The 16479-nt window shown below is 48.0% G+C and overlaps 1 protein-coding gene across 2 annotated transcripts in view; it reads right to left on the bottom strand.

Annotated features, from left to right (window-relative positions):
* Positions 1 to 3566: 3566 nt before the first annotated feature.
* ADD2 (adducin 2) overlaps positions 3567 to 16479 on the bottom strand; it is a 124136-nt gene continuing 111223 nt past the window's right edge. For both annotated transcript variants that reach the window (XM_040223984.1, XM_040223985.1), the window contains one exon: positions 3567 to 10023. In XM_040223984.1, coding sequence (XP_040079918.1) covers positions 9716 to 10023 — 308 coding nt within the window. In that variant the 3' untranslated portion in view covers positions 3567 to 9715. The remainder of the gene's footprint in view (positions 10024 to 16479) is intronic.

Genomic DNA, 16479 nt, shown 5'->3' with positions numbered 1-16479 from the left:
GAACAGGTTCTGATGAGTTGGACCAACGTGCAGGCTGCCCAAAAGGTGTGGACTCTGGAAACCAGGCAGTGAGTACTAGATATTAGATAAGTGTTAAGGGCTGCTCAGAAATCACTATCTTAGGTCTTTGATGAGTAAGGAGGCTCACTGCTCATCCCTGATCCCTTTGCTGTTGACTAAAGTGTACTAAAGCCCGTGACAGCGCTGCTGGAGGCTGCCTGGCAAAACACAGAACAGTGCTGCTTGGAGCGGTTTCTTCATGGAAAGCCGAGACGGGAAATGTCGCCAACTAGTGGACATCTTTGGTAGTGGGAGTAGGCCACCCAGCAGACTGCAGGTATGGGGCAGAAGGAAAGGCAAGAAAGCGTTCTTGTTTTAGTGAATGATCATTTTCAAGTGTCTTAAAAATTCCTGTTTCATATATTTTATTCATTTCTTTTGGGTTTTTTTAAGAAATATAATTGTCTCTGTTACTCCATCTTAGCTGGATTCTTAGTGATTTTTTTTTTTAGGAAAGATAATTGTCTCTATTATGCCATCTTAGCTGGATTCCTAATGATTCACTTTATATTGTTATTTTTCTATTCAATAATTTGGAAGCTTATATGGCCTTTTAATGAAAACTATTTCTAAATTTTTATAAATCATCTCTAAGTTCATAACTTTATATGTAATTGAACTAGTTATTTCCATAACAGTCTTAAAAATGAAATAACCTATTAGATCCCTTTCATCAATAACGGTTAATTTAGCATATTGTACTTCTCTGCTGTTCCAAGTGTGTGTTTGTGTGTGTGTGTGTGTATTCCAATAACTACTTTTTAAACAATTGCTTCCAGTTTGTTAAGTTGACGATGAAATATTAGACTTAGGTATAAATTTATTTAATTGCTCACAACCATTTTTTAATCCCATGTCCTTCTATTCTTGAGTTATTTACTTGTACTGATTTCCCAATCAACTGGACATATGATTGGCTAATTTTTTCTAATGCTGGACTGAGGATCCTTACCTATATGAACACTATGCCTTCCTCGTTCATCGATGATATTCAACCTTTGTTGACTGCCCATGCCTCATTTTAGAATATGGTGTTGTTTTTTATCATCAAAATTTATTTTTCTTGATTTAAAGTGCTTCCTTTTCATGACTGGCTGGTCTTTTCTAATAAGTGGATATTAATAAAGATTTTCTTAACCTCTTCCTGCTTTTTGTAGTAATTCAGCTTCTCTGAGGAGTACGTCTTCCCATTTCTGAGACTGGTTCCTGCATTTGAACTGCTAAATCACTACCACACTGTTATTCTCCCTGGTTTATTCCTGGAAGAGTGAGATCTTTATCTGATTAAAGACAGTCCTATCAGAGGTGTGTGGCTCTCTGTCCAAAGATCCAAAGGAAGAGAAAAGGAAAGATTTTTGCATCTAAAGGTTACATTTTGTCAGATTAGTGGTCTCGTTATCTGTGTGGCACAGTGGACCATGCAATAACCTGACTGAAAACTTCCTTTTTCATACTTATCAGGGTGGCCGGCGCTAGCTGGGGTCCCAGCACTCTGACCCTTGTCAGGATCCTGGTGCGAGGCATCTCTTCTTCCCCTTGTTACTGAGACCTTGCAAACAGGATTCCAGCCGTGTGAACCCTGGGCCTGGCTCTCTGCCTTGAGGCCAGATCCTCCGTCCCCCATCCCCCGCCCCGGCCACATCTCCTCCTCCTGTGTCCTGGGCATCCCTCACTGCTATCTGTTATCTGGCTTCCACTGTGGGTTTCTTCCCTCTCCTCAGCAGGCCGGCTCACCTTTCACACATGGTTGGTTAACCTTAAATCTTCCTTCTTGCACTTTATTTCTTGTTCAGTCGCTAAGTCGCGTCTCTTTCCAGTCGCATGGACTGCAGCATGACAAGTTCCTCTGTCTTCCACTATCTCCCAGAGTCCACTGAAATTCATGTCGATTGAGTTGGTGATGCCATCCAACCAGCTTATCCTCTGCCGCCCCCTTTTCCTTTTGCCCTCTATCTTTCCCAGCATCAGGGTCTTTTCCAGCGAATTGGCTTTTAGCATCAAGTGGCCAAAGTCTTGGAATTTCTGCATCAGTCCTTCCAGTGAATATTCAGGGTTGATCTCCTTTAGGATTGACTGGTTCGATCTCCTTGCAGTCCAAAGGACTCTCAAGAGTCTTCTGCAGTACCACAATTTGAAAGCATCAATTCTATGACCCTTAGCCTTCTTTATGGTCTGACTCTCACATCTATACATGACTACTGGGAAAACTATAGCTTTGACTGTATGGGTCTTTGTTGGCAAAGCGATGTCTCTGCTTTTTGATATGCTGTTTAGGTTTCTTACAGCTTTCCTTCAAAGGAGCAAGTGTGTTTTCATTTCATGGTTGAAATCACCATCCGCAGTGATTTTGGAGCCCAGGGAAATAAAATCTGTCACTGCTTTCACTTTTTCCCTATTTGCCATGGAGTGATGGGACTGGATGCCAGATCTTAATTTTTTGAATGTTGAGTTTTAAGTCAGCATTTTCACTCTCCTTTTTCACCCTCATAATTAGTTCCTCTTCATTTTCTACCATTAGAGTGGCATCATCTGCATATCTGAGGTTGAGGTTGTTGATATCTGAAGAAAATCTTCAGTGTTTCTAGCTGGTGGAGGGCACTCGGCCACCATGCTTGGATGCCTTTAGTCACCACAGTGGAAATTTAGGAGGAGGAGGCGCTCATGGCTTTGGGCCAGGGGAGAGCCTCAGCTCCTGGGGGAAGCCCATGGGGACCTTGGGGTCACCTGGATACGAAAAGAAGCTGCATTGTGGAAACAGTGGGCCTGGGAGTGGTGATTGAGTCTGTCTCTGTGGAGGTCTCTTTGCTCAGGACACTGGGTAGTGGGCAGGGGGGAAGAACTTGGTTTGCATTTGAGCTTTACATATTTACCCATGGCCCAAGACAATTTCCTTATTTCTGAGGCTGTTTCCTCATCTGTGTAATGGGTAATATTAATAGGATCGTGCTCTTAGTTTATGGGGATTAAATGAGGTGCTATAAGTTGCTTAAACAGAGCCTGACTGATGTGTGTGGACCTTGAACAAACACCGGGCCCCTTATTTGAGTAAAGATGAGCTGGGAGGGGCAAAGCAGTTCTTCCCTCCTCTTCTTCCTCCCCTAGTATCTCTGTTCCCCTTTCACCCTTCAAGATCACATCTTAGCTTCCCCCCACCCCCGTTGTCCTCTGATTCTGGAACCTCTTTGTGTTCCAGCCTATGGATTTGTTCCCTGCTTCGCTGTGGGCCCCACCCACAGGTTTGTTTCTGCAACTCCCTCCCATCCAATCCATCTGAATGGACTGTCTTCCACGGAGACGTTCACAAATCCATCCGGCCTTTCCCTTCTCAGAAGACTGTAGCATTTTATCACCTCCTTCCCCAGTCAGAACTCAATGATTCATACAGCCAGCTTTCCACAAAAGAGGTCTCTGGGATAAAAATTCCCATGTAGGGAGCACCCCTCTGGCTTCTGAGCCCCACTGAGCCAGAAAAACTGGGTAGCCGACAGAGAGGGGTCACACACTGGGAAGCCAAGCACGGTAGATTTACTAGGGTAATATCTGCAGGTGAGAAAACAGCACATACATACAGAAATCCATGGGCAGAGATATCGCCCGGCACCACAAACACCAAAGCAGCGGGGGCTCAGCAAGTGGCTTTGGAAAGTTCTCTTGAAAATCCAAGGGCAGCTTTGGTGCTCAGAGATTCAAACAGAAAACTGTACAAAACCAACCCATAAATATATATATATATTATATTATATATGTGTGTGTGTATATATATATAAAATTGCAAAATAAAAGCCCAAGAAACTAGTCAATCTGCACACCAGTGGCTCAAAAAGTGTTAGCGTAAAGGCAAAACCCTCTGTGGGGAGGATGCACAATCCGGGGGCTGGCATTTCAGTAGCAGAAAGAGTATTTACATGGAACCCCTATTTGAAACCTCACAATACTAGGCAAAGCTAAACACAGACCAGGTATGTACAAGGGGAAGACGATTGTCAGACACAGACGTATCACCGGAACCATCCACAGCTTTAGAGAACACTGCGCTCCACCAGGCCCCCTGCGCCCTGCCAGGCCAGCCAGGCTCAGGACTAGATCTGCACCCCTTCTCCCCGCACCAGGAGAGGGCTGGGACTCAGCGGTGTAGCGTAGTTTACAGAAGTTTAAAGGTGGAGCAGCCTTGGAGATCAATCACCCACAAAGCAGGACTGATAGGCAGGGGGTAGAGTTGAAATGAAGGGGTTGGGGTCCCCAAAATATATTCCCATTTTATGAAGGCTTTGATGTACGTAATGCAGCCCCTGTCCTTGGTCCACTTATCATCCTCCTTCTGGTTCACTATCAAAGAGAAGATCTGGCCTTTGCATGTCTCAGAATTATACAAGATTCTGGGGAAAAGAGGTTAGGGCTTTTCTTGCTATTTTCCTACCAACCCTCTGAAGGCCTCAAAACATTTTCTTCACACTGCTAAGAGAGAGGGGGTGTACCCATCACTGCTGCTTGGGAACAGTGGGTGAGAAATGTCGGGGGCTGACTATCTGGAGGCAGCCACTGGTGCTTCCCCATGCCCTCTGTACCCAAGTCCCTCCTCATGGCAGTAATGGTGAGCACTCCTCCTCTGTCTTCAGGCCCCAATGTCTCATAGTGATGACTCAACTTTGGGGGCAATCTTGAAGGCAAAGGTCACCAAATATCAGTTTGGCAAAACTTCATACCACCTAAGAACAAACCAACACGAACCACAACTTCTACACTTCTAAGAAAACCCTAACCGAAGATTCTTCCTCATCATTCCTGAAAGGAGAAGCCTGTCTATATGAAAATAATGCAAGGGGCTTTCTCAGGTCGAGAGGACACCCCGCCTGAAACCCTCATGCCGAATCCTGTGTAAGGTGGCCTCTCACTGTGGGAGGCTGAAGGGTGATCGGTGTGCACGGGTGACAGGCCTCTATCTGTGCACTCAGTTCCGGTAAAAAGGAGGTCACGCCCATGCTTAGACAGGATGTCTGGAGCCCGTCACTCTACTGTGTGCTGTGCACATTTTTCATATTTCGGTGCCAGTGGGCCAGCCCACAGATAAACAACCAACAAGCACATTTCATCAGTCAGTTCAGGCCCCTGACACTCTAAAGCACCCCTCTCAGAACAGATGTGGAGCTGTGGTGACATAACGTCCCTTCAGGTTTTGAACTGTGAGGATCCGTGTCCTTTCTGAGGAGGTGGAGAGCACAGATTTGTCCCCTCCTTCATTCCTTCTCAGATTCTTGAATGTTATCATCTTAGGATTGAGCTCATGTGGTAGAGAAGACGTAAAAGGACCTGCTTCCTCTGCCTCGAGGGTTGCCACTGACCCACATGAGTATCCTGAGGTAAGGCAGTAACTTTTTTCATTTGTTCAATAGACAAAAACTGCATACTCCTGCCTGGAGCTATAGCATAAAATTTATACTCATGCAAAAGATGGCACAGAGGCCGAGGGTAGGCTATGTGTCTATCCGACCCTCTGCCTACCTCCGTGGAAAAATCCACCCTTCCTTTCCATCTTCTAGGCTTTCAGAAGTGAACTGTGCTGTTGGGTGAATGGTTCTCCCCAACCCACAGCAACCGGAGAAGTGGCCTCATGGCACTTCTCCCCGTGTTGACAGTAGAAGCCCTCTGTGACGACAGCCCCGAGCAACATGCATGACTGTCTTGCCCCATTCAGGAGTGACTGACACACCCACTGGGCAGGGGGCAGAGACTGAGCTCCATGGACAATCAGTGGTATAACGGTGATGCTCTCCAGTGGGATTCTTACTGGACCAGGTTTCTTATCCAGCTCCCTCCCACCAAGTCCTTTAAAAAGAATTCATCTGTCTACAGAAGAAGAACCCCGTCTTCTTTACAGGAGTGTTGAGGGAGGTTACTTTTATCTGTATAACCTGGCCAAATTCGGACAGGGACTTGGGTCAGGTTTGGAGGCTCTTATGGAGCACAGATCTGAGCTGGTCTCTCGGCAGTGCTTTTGCAAAGTTTTGGGAAAGTTAGTGCATGCTCTCACACATCACTGCTGGGTACCAGCCCGGGCACAGAGAGCCACTGGTGCCAAGCTTGCATCTCTATAAGCATCTCTCCCTCTGCCTCCTCACTCCCACACCTGCCCATCTTCCCAAGGAAACAGGCTCAGAAACGGCTCCACTCCCCAGTTCAGCATCCAGACCACAGCTTGTTTGTCTACACTTTCTCATCCTTTTCCATGGTCTATCTACACTTTCCTGGAAACTATCCTATGGCCTAACAATTCTGAGCTTCCCATATGTACATTTTCTCCAGACAGATAACTGGTCAAAGTATTCAGCCAAGCTTTTATTTAGAGCCAAAGAACATGTCCCTTCTCCTCACCCTAAGAGCCTGTGGTCTTGTTTGGACCCCACGCCTGCTTCTGTAGCACTCAGAGCACGGCCTCTGAGCCCCACCAGGCATTTCCTACACATGCAAGGGGAGGACTGGGGGACTCAACGGCTCTCCTAGCAACTCTAGCCCGAGACAAAACAGAACCCCAAACTGCAGTGAGCATTAGCTCTTTGACGATCCCTTCTCCTCACTGTAAAGCTCTCATGCCTTCTCCAGAGAATTTCATGGGAATGAATTCTGCACTGCAAGCTCACTATTTGCTATAAAGGTAGAGGCAGTGTGAGGCAGCTCACCACACCTGTTTTGGTGCTGATGTTTCCGAAAGGCCTCCTCATGGAGCCCTCCCATTCCTCCAGCACTGTCCCCTCCCCTCCACTCCGTTCTCCACTCAGCCACCAAAGGAATTTTTCTAAAATGCAGCCTGCTCTTGATCTACCATGACCACAGCCCTCAGCAGCTCCAGATGCCGTACATGAGGAAGTCTAGCTCCCCCACACCTTCTACCTGTTTCTTTACAATCCACCCTGCCCACCCACGAAGTGAAGCCCACCACCCACCTCACACTGCCCGTCCCAGCAACACTGAATCACTCCATGGACACACCTGGCACTCCAAACTTCCAGGCCTTTACACACACACACTTCAATGATCACCAACATCCTGCTTATCCTCTTGTCCTGGAAAATTTCTCTTTGTTCTGAAAACCTAACTCAAGCATCACTCCTTGCAGGAAGGTTTCTCTGGCCTGGAAAATAGTAAATTGAGGCCTCCTTATGCCACCTCTACATCCTTGCCTATTCCGTAACATGCCTCCTAGACTTGGAGACCTCCTCTGGGCAGGGACAGTCCTCAGGCCTGGCCCATGACCCAAGCTCATGCATGGTTTCTGAACACATGAAGAAAGAACAGATGGATGGGTATGAGGTGGCCCCATGGCATAAACTCCTGCAAGGCACGTTCATCTAAATGAGGCCTCCCAGTTGTAAAAAGAATAGAGAGAATTTGTTGAAAGCAAAGAGTCAGTTGAGATTATTTCTGAGCTACAGTCACTCAAACGCAGAAAGCTGCACCAGTGGCTGTTTCCATCTTACCTTTCTCTTAACACCACCTGCCACTGACTATTCTAGTCACAACGATTGTTTTCTTTTAATGTCAGCAGAGTGCCTGCCACTGAGTGGATCCTTAACAAATATCAGGATGAATGGATGGATGTGAAATAGTTTTCTTTAAAAGGCATCAAAGGATTGGCTTTGAAAGGCATTTCCCACATCACAGACTTTTCTGACCTGGGTCGTCCATCACAAGACTTGACTCAGAAGCAAAACAGAGAGAGGAGTCTGGGCAGCAGTTAGGAATTTGCTCTAGGGACACCCAGTATCGGGCTTTCTTTAGTAATGTGTCAGTTTCATTTCTTCGCCCTATCCTTACCAACTATGGATGATACTCCTGGCCGTAACCAGAAGGCTCTGGCCTCTCCTTTGTCAGAAGTCCACACTGGCCCAGCCACAGCCCACAATCACCAGGAACTTACTGTGCACTGATGGGGGAAAAGGTGGGTGGTCTCCCACCTTCACTTATGCAGTGGACAACCAGTTGCACAAACAGAACAGTTCTGGACCAAAATAACCACTCTTAGGAATTAAAGTTTTCTGATCATCACAGCTGCTAAGTGCAAAGGTTCTGACTCTGACAGACCTGGATTCAATCCAGGCTCTGGATCTTTCTAGCCAAGTCACTGGAACAAGTCAATTATCTTTTGGGGGCCTCAGTTTTCATACCCATAAAATGGGAATAATCTGACCCACATCACAGTACTGTCTCAAGAGTTAAAGGATATAGTCTATGTGAAGCCTGCATGGTGTGTGTGTATGTATGTGAGTGTGTGTGTGTGTAGGAAGTGCTCAAAAGCAGAAAACTATGATTAAGAACTTTCAAAAATACTTTGACAATATTCAGGACAGAAAGGGAAAATATTCTTTGAAGACACTGTGCTTAAAAGAGAATGGATTGTCTAGTTTTTAGGAGCCAACAATGCTCATAGATCAATGTCCCACAGAAAGGTATGAAAAGATAGTGATGGCATTTAAAAAACAGCTGTGGCTCTTACAGGCCCTAGGATGGATGGACAGACAGTAACAAGGCCAGGGACACCCAAGCCTTTCTCTGAAAGCTGATCCAAGAGGATTAATTCTGAAGAGCTCACCTCATTCTCCTCTGCTGGACCCATAACCCAGAGGAGCCAAGGTCAAGGGGCCAAGGGTAAGATGCCAGTTCCAGCTATGAGCCAGGGTTTCTAGGTTTGAGGGAAAGTCAGGGGACCCCTAATGTTGGACCGGAGGCAAACCAGACAAGTAGTGTTGCTCAAGTGTCAGGAATGCTGGAAAGGCGTCATATATCCACACTGTCTTGATCCTCCTGGTACAACCCAAAGCTAACAGAGGATCAAAATTTCCGCAAATTTCAGCCCTGAGCATGAGATGAGTTTTTTTCTAAGCTAAATTTGGTTCTAGTTTTCAAGCGCCTGAGATGCACAATTCAAATGTGTTAAGTCCCTGGCTTCTTATATTGATCAAACCATCCCCTGCTTTGGGGTTGACCTGGCTGCCCTCATGCCTGCCCACTCTTACAACTGTTCTGGCCATCATTCCAGAGGTTCCATGAAGAAAGCTCAAGGTTAGTGGTTGGGGAAGCACAAGCTAAGCCATCAGCCCTTGGGAACAGGGATTAACTTCTGGTGGAGGGGACAGGTCCATTTGTCTGGGTACTGTGAGCAGCAGGGCCATTACCCTACAGGAAAGAGAAGAGAGATTTCTAAATATAGTGATAGCTCCATCAGCAAGAGACTGGGTTCCTGCAAGGACAAGGACCTTGCTCAGGGAAGCCTCAGCCTGTCTGAATGGGGCCTGGTTGGTGAGAGCTGGCAGCCGGCTTTGGCCCCTTGCCCTGGGCTCAGATCAGGGGCAGCATCCTTGTGAGCGTGGCCCACAACTAGGCAGTGTTGTGTCTGGAAGGAGCACAGGACCGCGAGCCAGGAGACGTGAATTCTAGTGCGAGCTCTGCCTTGAACTAGCTGAGTGACCTTGGGAAAGTCACCTGATTTCTGTGGGGCAGAGGGACAATGACGGGCTGCGGGGGACAATCTCTAAGTTTCCCTTCGGAGTGTGATCCAGGGCCTATTCTACCCCTCCTCGGCCCCACGCTTGCAGGGTGAGAGATGGGAGAAGGCGGGGCAGGGGTAGGGAAGACACAAATGGGAGCCCCAGGGGACTGCGCATCAGGACTCCACTTTCTCCTTCTTTTTGCTCTTCTTCAGGAAGGATGGGGTGCGGAATTTCTTCTTCTTCTTTGAGGGAGACTTGGAAGGCGAGCCCTCTGGGGACATGGGGCCGCTGGTGACAGACTCGGTTTTGTCCTTGGAGGTGTCGACATCCGTGTCACCACTGGTGGTCATCTGGCTGAGGCCTTTGCTGAGGGTGTCCTCCACCGTCTGCCCATCCTCTCTCCCGTTGACCACCACTCCTTCCGGCTGCGTCGCGTCCGGCTCTGTGGTGTCTTTGCTTGTTTCCGTCGGCTTAGCCTCTTCTAGAAAAAGATTCAAACACATGGCCCATTAGATTTCATTCAGACAAGAGCTTCCGTCTGGGGCTAACAGAACCATTTCCAGGCAATTCTATATGGGACATCTAGAGCCGTGGGAGTGGCAGGCCCGTGTTGTCAGGGGAGGGCTCTCTCCCAGACAGTAGAGAACAGGCCCTTGGCGGGCTAGGGGCTCTGGGCTCTTGTCTACAAATGTAAATGGGTCATGATGTCCAAACGTGGCAGCAACCCAGCAAGGGCCCAGGTGGGAGCTTTCCTTGGTATGGACAGAATGAGGAAAAGACACGGGCAACAGAGAGGCTGGACAGCTCAGGGGAGGTGTCTAAGAACTGTCACTGATTCAGTTTCACCAGTAAAAATATGAAAATGACATGTTTTCATACCCATTTCATTTCCCACACCCGGGAGGAACTTTAAAAAATGGGCAATATCTTCCCAGTAGGCAGAGCAGGGCAGGCAGAGCAAGGCTGGGGTTCCCTGAGTGGCCCAGACCCTACAGACTGCCACCTGTTCAAGGCCAGAAACAGAACCCTCCAACCGCCCCTCCTCCTCCTTCCCACTCTCACCGCACCCTGCTTCCCACTCAAGTTCTGAAATGCATGGACAGGGAGGGAGGAAGGAGAACTCTGTAACTGTAGACTTGGAAAAGTAGAAGGGAATGTGAAGATTATCTCGCTCCTCCCCATTTTACCGACGGGAAAACTGAGCGAAGTAGTAAAAGGGGACAGACTTCAGCCTCCTGCTGTCCCAGCTTAGTGCTCTTTATACTGTGTGAAACTGAGACGTGTGAGTGTATCTGCGTGTGAGAGTGCATGTGTGTGAGTGCACACCTGTGTATGTGTGCATGAGTGCACATGTGTGATGGTGACTGGATGTTGATGTGCATGTGTGTGCATGTGTGTGAATGTACACTTCTGTAAGTGTGCAAGTGTGTGAGAGTGCATGTGTGCATGTGCATTATGCATGTGCGCACATGTGTCAGTATGTGAGTACACATGAGTGCTTGTGTGTGCGTGAGTGTGTATGTATGAGTATACACGTGAGTATGTACGTATGAGTGAACATGTGTATCTGTGTCAGTGTGCACATGCATGTGTGTGAGTGCACACCTGTATGTATGAGTGTGTGCATGAGTGCACATTTGTGACTGTGACTGGGTGTTAGTATGCATGTGTGTGTCTGCACTTCTGTGAGAGTGCATGTGTGTGCGTGAATGCACATGTGTGTGCATTATGCATGTGTGTGCACATGTGTCTATATGTGAGTGCACATGAGTGCTCGTGTGTGCATGAGTGTGTGTGTATATGTGTGAAAGTGCATGTGTGTGAGTATGCACATATGAGTGAGCATGTGTATCTAAGTGTGTGAGTGTGCACATGGTATGCATGTGTGATTGCACATATGTGTGTACGTGTGTGATTGCACACACATGTGAGTGTGTGTGTTGAACACACATGTGTACCTGTTCGTGTGTGTGTAAATGTGCATGTGAGTATGCATGTGTGTAAGTGGGAGGGATAGCTAGGGAAGGTGGGGCTGGTCATTTACAGAGTGGGACAAAACAGACATCTTGGGAAAGGGCTAGAGTTCTCAACAGGGTAAAGACTGAAGAAATATCTGGTTACATGGAAGAGAGGGGTAAATTTGGGAATAGTTAGAATGGGCTAGTTTAACTCTCTGGGCAAACCAAAGTCTTCTCCAATGACTCCTGAGGACTGTCCTCTCTTAGTACTGAGGGCCTTGGCTCTGGCTCCCATTTTCCTACTGTCTGGCCCGCATCCTGCCATCATCCACCTACCAAGCCCTCTAAAGCCCTTGAGTCCTTACGGTCTGCTCTCCCACCATGCATGCCCATGGTCATCACTGGCCATTCTCTTGAACATAGGAAAGCAGTCCAGACACAATCTTCCCCCTGACTGCTCTCCTCTCCTCTCCTCACCTGCTTTTGGCCTCATCAACCCTCTGTCCCTGGACCCCTCTCTGCCATCACAGCCTGCTTCCCTCTGCCTGGACCACCCTTCTCTATCTTCTCCATGTCCCCAACCTTCACCCACACAATGAATCAGCTTGAGTCTTACCCTCCCCTTAAACTCTTTCCTGATCCCATCCCTGCTTCCAGGTAGAATGTGTTACTCCTTTTGACCCCTACTATACAAATTCCCATCACAGCAATATAAAACAATCATCTCTTTTAAATGTCTATCCCCTCCCTCAAAACTGAAATAAATTAGACAAGACTGTGTTTTATTATTTATGTAACTAGCTCATAGGAGGTACTAAAAAAGTGACTGTGGAACCCATGAATGGTTGAATGCATCAGCAAACAAATGAACATGTGAATGGTTTTTTCCAACCAAGCCAACACCACACATTGTCATCTTTCTTACTTGTCACAGCCTGAGCCAACCATGTAAACAAAGAGCAGCCTGTGTGCTGGCCTTTACCTCCTGAACCTCCTCCCTGTCCCCACTCTCAAATCTCCTGGACTTTTTTTGTTCCTTTCATGGCCCCTCACTTAGGTGACCCATGAGGTCATATTTCTCAAGTCTCCCCCTCTCAGATGATTTTGTTACCTGTTTTCTAGCTCCATGAACACAACTGCAGATTAGAGGGCTCCCCATTTCTGTCCATGTGCCTCTTCCTGCCCTGGTGGTAACAGGCATCCTTACTCCAACAGCACCATTCACCCATGCCCACCCCAGCAGCCTCATCCACAGCCGCAGCCTCTGCCATGTCTTGCTTTAGGAGCACACACTCAGGTTCTTCCCCATCCAGAAAATGAGACCATGCTGAGTATACTACCAGCATCTCTCATGCTGGCAGTATACAGAGCTTTCTCATGATGAATTGCTCGGGGAGCAGCAGAAACACAAAGTGGGGCTGGGAGGCGATAGGCCTTGGAGAAGTCAGGTTCCAAATTAAGGTCATCACTCCCTCGACTGGAAGAAACCAAAAACACGGAAGGGTGTGGCTGGCCAAGAGAAAGGGAAGCAGGACAGGGCTCTAGAAATACTTATTGGGCCCCAGTAAGAAAAGCATCAAGGACCAGTTCTGAGAGTCCAGATCCCTCCTCTGCTAAAAGCCCAAAACAAGTAAGATCAGAACTTGATGGGTCTTCAGCTATTTGAAGACCAGGCTGGGAAGAGGCCCAGCAACTAGAAGCAGATGGAAACTCACCTTCTCACATCCCCTAAGGAAAATGGCTTTCCCTCCTAGATGGGGCACTTGGAGCTCTGCAAGTAGGAGTCAGATGTGGCAGTGGGTGGAATGAAGTAGAGGCTAGAAAATGGGGGTGTCTATCCAAGGATGATGGTCAGGAAGCAGAAGGAAGAGGAAAGGGAGTAGGGAGAGTGCCCTTTCTCTTTCAGAGAAAGACTGGGCTTGGCAGTCAGGGACAATATCTACACCCTTATGGGCTGGAAAGAGCTGAAAGGCTTGCAGAGGCTGGAGGAGGAAGAGAGGGCTTTGGAAGGGAGATGCCAAGCTTGTTTGGGTGCTTACCTCTCAGAGTGGATTTCTCACTTTCCCTCAGCATCCAAACACTTGTCTCTCAGTCCTCCAGTGTCCCCTCCCAGAAATGCCCACTCCCTGGAAAGCTCACTCTACTCGTGTCTGCCAGTCCAAGCATATATCTCCCCATGGTCTGGTTCAAGCCTCCCTCGACATTTGACAATGATCTTGCCCTTTTCTAAACCTACTACCAACATATTAATTTTACACTTGTGTGTGGCCCCCTCCCACTGAGTATGGGATGGCCCTGTGACTTGGGGGAAGCAACAGAATGCAGAGGAAGCATCACTAGAGGAAATGCCATTAAAGGAAGTGCTTACTAACCAGCCTTAGGCTAAAGAATTAAGAAAGTCTAGCAGCTTCTGCTAGCTTGTGTTTGGGGAGCCCTGCGGTACCATGTATAAAGTCCAACAACCTTGATGGGAACATAGATGGAGAAGCCACATGAAGAGTACCTACAATCACATGGAGAGAGACAGAGACAGAGACAGACAGACAAAGAGGCTCAGCCATTCCACTGTCCCAGCTGAGCCCAGCCTTCCAGCCACTCCTGCCAAGGCACCTGACATGTGAGTGCATTATCTTGGAAATTCTAGTTCAGTCAGGCACCCGGATGACTGCAGCTCCAGCTGACATCAGTGGAGCATAAGAACCATCCCGCTGAGCCTAGTCAACCCACAGAAGAACTAATTTCCATAAACCGGTTCTCATTAAGTGCTATGATTTAATAATTATCTACTGCTACATAACAAACCAGCCCAAAACTTAGTGACTTAAAACAGCAAGCAGTATAGTATCTCTCATAACCCTGGGAACACAGTACACAGTGAGAGCTCATTTATGAAAACACAGTACTGGATCCTTTTATATTTAGGAGCTCCTTTTACCCTGATAACGATGCTGTGAATTAGGAAAGGCAAGGATTCATGTTAGTTCCCTATTGTTTAGTGTTTTTAAGCAACTTATTTGAGATGGCTAAATTAGTCAGTGACAGGGCTGATCTTCTAAGGTCAAATGCAGGGCTATTTCTTTGCAGGAATAGCCAGTGTACCTGGGGGGGTGGAGTTTTCAGGGGCAGGGACAGTCAGGAGCTGGTCAAAGAGAAGGTGATGAGAGAGATGGCAGAGGTGAAGGAGGAGGACTTGAAAGCCTCTTTCAGAGAGGCTGGGTGGTAGGAGTCAAGGAGACAGAGGAAGAGTGATGGTGAGGTGATTTAACACAAGAGGATTTGAGAGTATGGTGACAGATGGAGAAAAAGCCATTCCTCACCCAATAGGTGAGCTACACGTGAAAGTGCAGATGCTACTTGGAGTGTTAGCCCTGAGAAGCTGGGCAAGCTAACGGGCAGCATGGCCAAGCCACCCAGCCCCACCTCACAACAGTCACCCTAGACAGCTCCAACTGGGCCTCATCACATGAGGTCGGCTCCAAAGAGGTCCACATTCCCCAACTCTGTCTATTTCAGGAAGTCTCTTTTCTAACAACTCAACTGGGGTGTGCCTCTCCATGGAGCACGGATTTGGGTCAGAGAAAAGCAGGAATTCAGCCAGTGGGAAAGCAGTGATCCCACCCCTTACATCCTCCTCCTCCTCCTGCCCTCTGTCCCACTGGACAGCAGAGATTGCTCTAAGGGGCTCCCAAGACCTGAAATGGAAGCCTCTTCTCAGTGGCATCGCCTTCCTGCAGTTGGCTGCAGGGATGCTGCAGACAGCAGTCAGGCTGGGTGCTCTCTGCATCCAGATCTGGCAGTTGTGCCCCAAAGTCATTCAAGCTCTGGCCTCCAGCCCTAGAAGACACCATGGGCTCCTTAGATGGGCCCATGCATTAGGAATGGGCTGAAGATATGCTCCTGAGGCGACAGGAACTGCCAGAGGGGAGCACCTAGCAGCTGGTCCCACAGTGCATTCACTGTGGGGGTTTGCTGCTTCTGGGAGGTGTGCCCTGAATGACTACGAGAGTGTGCATGAGTGCATCTCTCTTAGAGGAAGCCTAGTCCATGCACAGCACATGTGGAATTGGTCATGGCATTTACAGTCAGGAAACCTCCCAAAGGCAAGGTTGTAAACTGCAAATTAAAAATTGAGGAGAAATCTATTTCCTTTGAAATACTCCTCCCTCCCCACATTGCAAGTGTTGGAGTAAGTTAGTAAACAGCATCTCTGTACTTCTGACAAAGACAGGTATCCAGAATCAGAGGAAACTCCTTTGATGAAAGTACAAATGGGAAGAGGAAGGAAAACACTGTGCAGACAGGCCGACAACACTGTGATGAGACAGATGGACACAGTCAAGGGACATCCACCCAGGCTCTGGCCTCAAGCAGATGGGTTTCCTCTGGCAGCGCTAGGCCTGCGGTCAAGGAAGCAACTCACTTACAGAAGGAGCTCAGGACTGCGGTATGCAAGCAGCACCCACACGTCTGGCCATTCTATCCAGGAAGGGGAAGGGTCCATCAGGCCACCCAGCTGGTACCATAGGCATGGAGTCCAGCCCTCCCTAGTGAGGGCCCCGGGGAACCCAGGAGAGGAGCATTCATTCCCCACAGTGATTCCAGAAGCTCATTAAAGCCACTTTCATGATCTGGGAGGTGTGGACGATATTATTCAGTTCAGTTCAGTCGCTCAGTCGTGTCTGACTCTTTGAGACCCCATGAATTGCAGCACGCCAGGCCTCCCTGTCCATCACCAACTCCCGGAGTTCATCCAAACTCATGTCCATTGAGTCAGTGATGTCATCAAGCCATCTCATCCTCTGTTGTCCCCTTTACCTCCTGCTCTCAATCTTTCCCAGCATCAGGGTCTTTTCAAATGAGACAGCTCTTCACATCAGGTGGCCAAAGTATAGGAGTTTCAGCTTCAGTATCAGTCCTTCCAATGAAAATTCAGGACTGATTTCCTTTAGAATGGACTGGTTGGGTCTCCTTGCAGTCCA

This window comes from Oryx dammah, unplaced genomic scaffold (genome assembly GCF_014754425.2).
Source record: "Oryx dammah isolate SB20612 unplaced genomic scaffold, SCBI_Odam_1.1 HiC_scaffold_25, whole genome shotgun sequence".
Classification (NCBI taxonomy): Eukaryota; Metazoa; Chordata; class Mammalia; order Artiodactyla; family Bovidae; genus Oryx; species Oryx dammah.
Note: the sequence above shows the minus strand (reverse complement) of the source record. Positions and strands in the feature narration are given on the sequence as shown.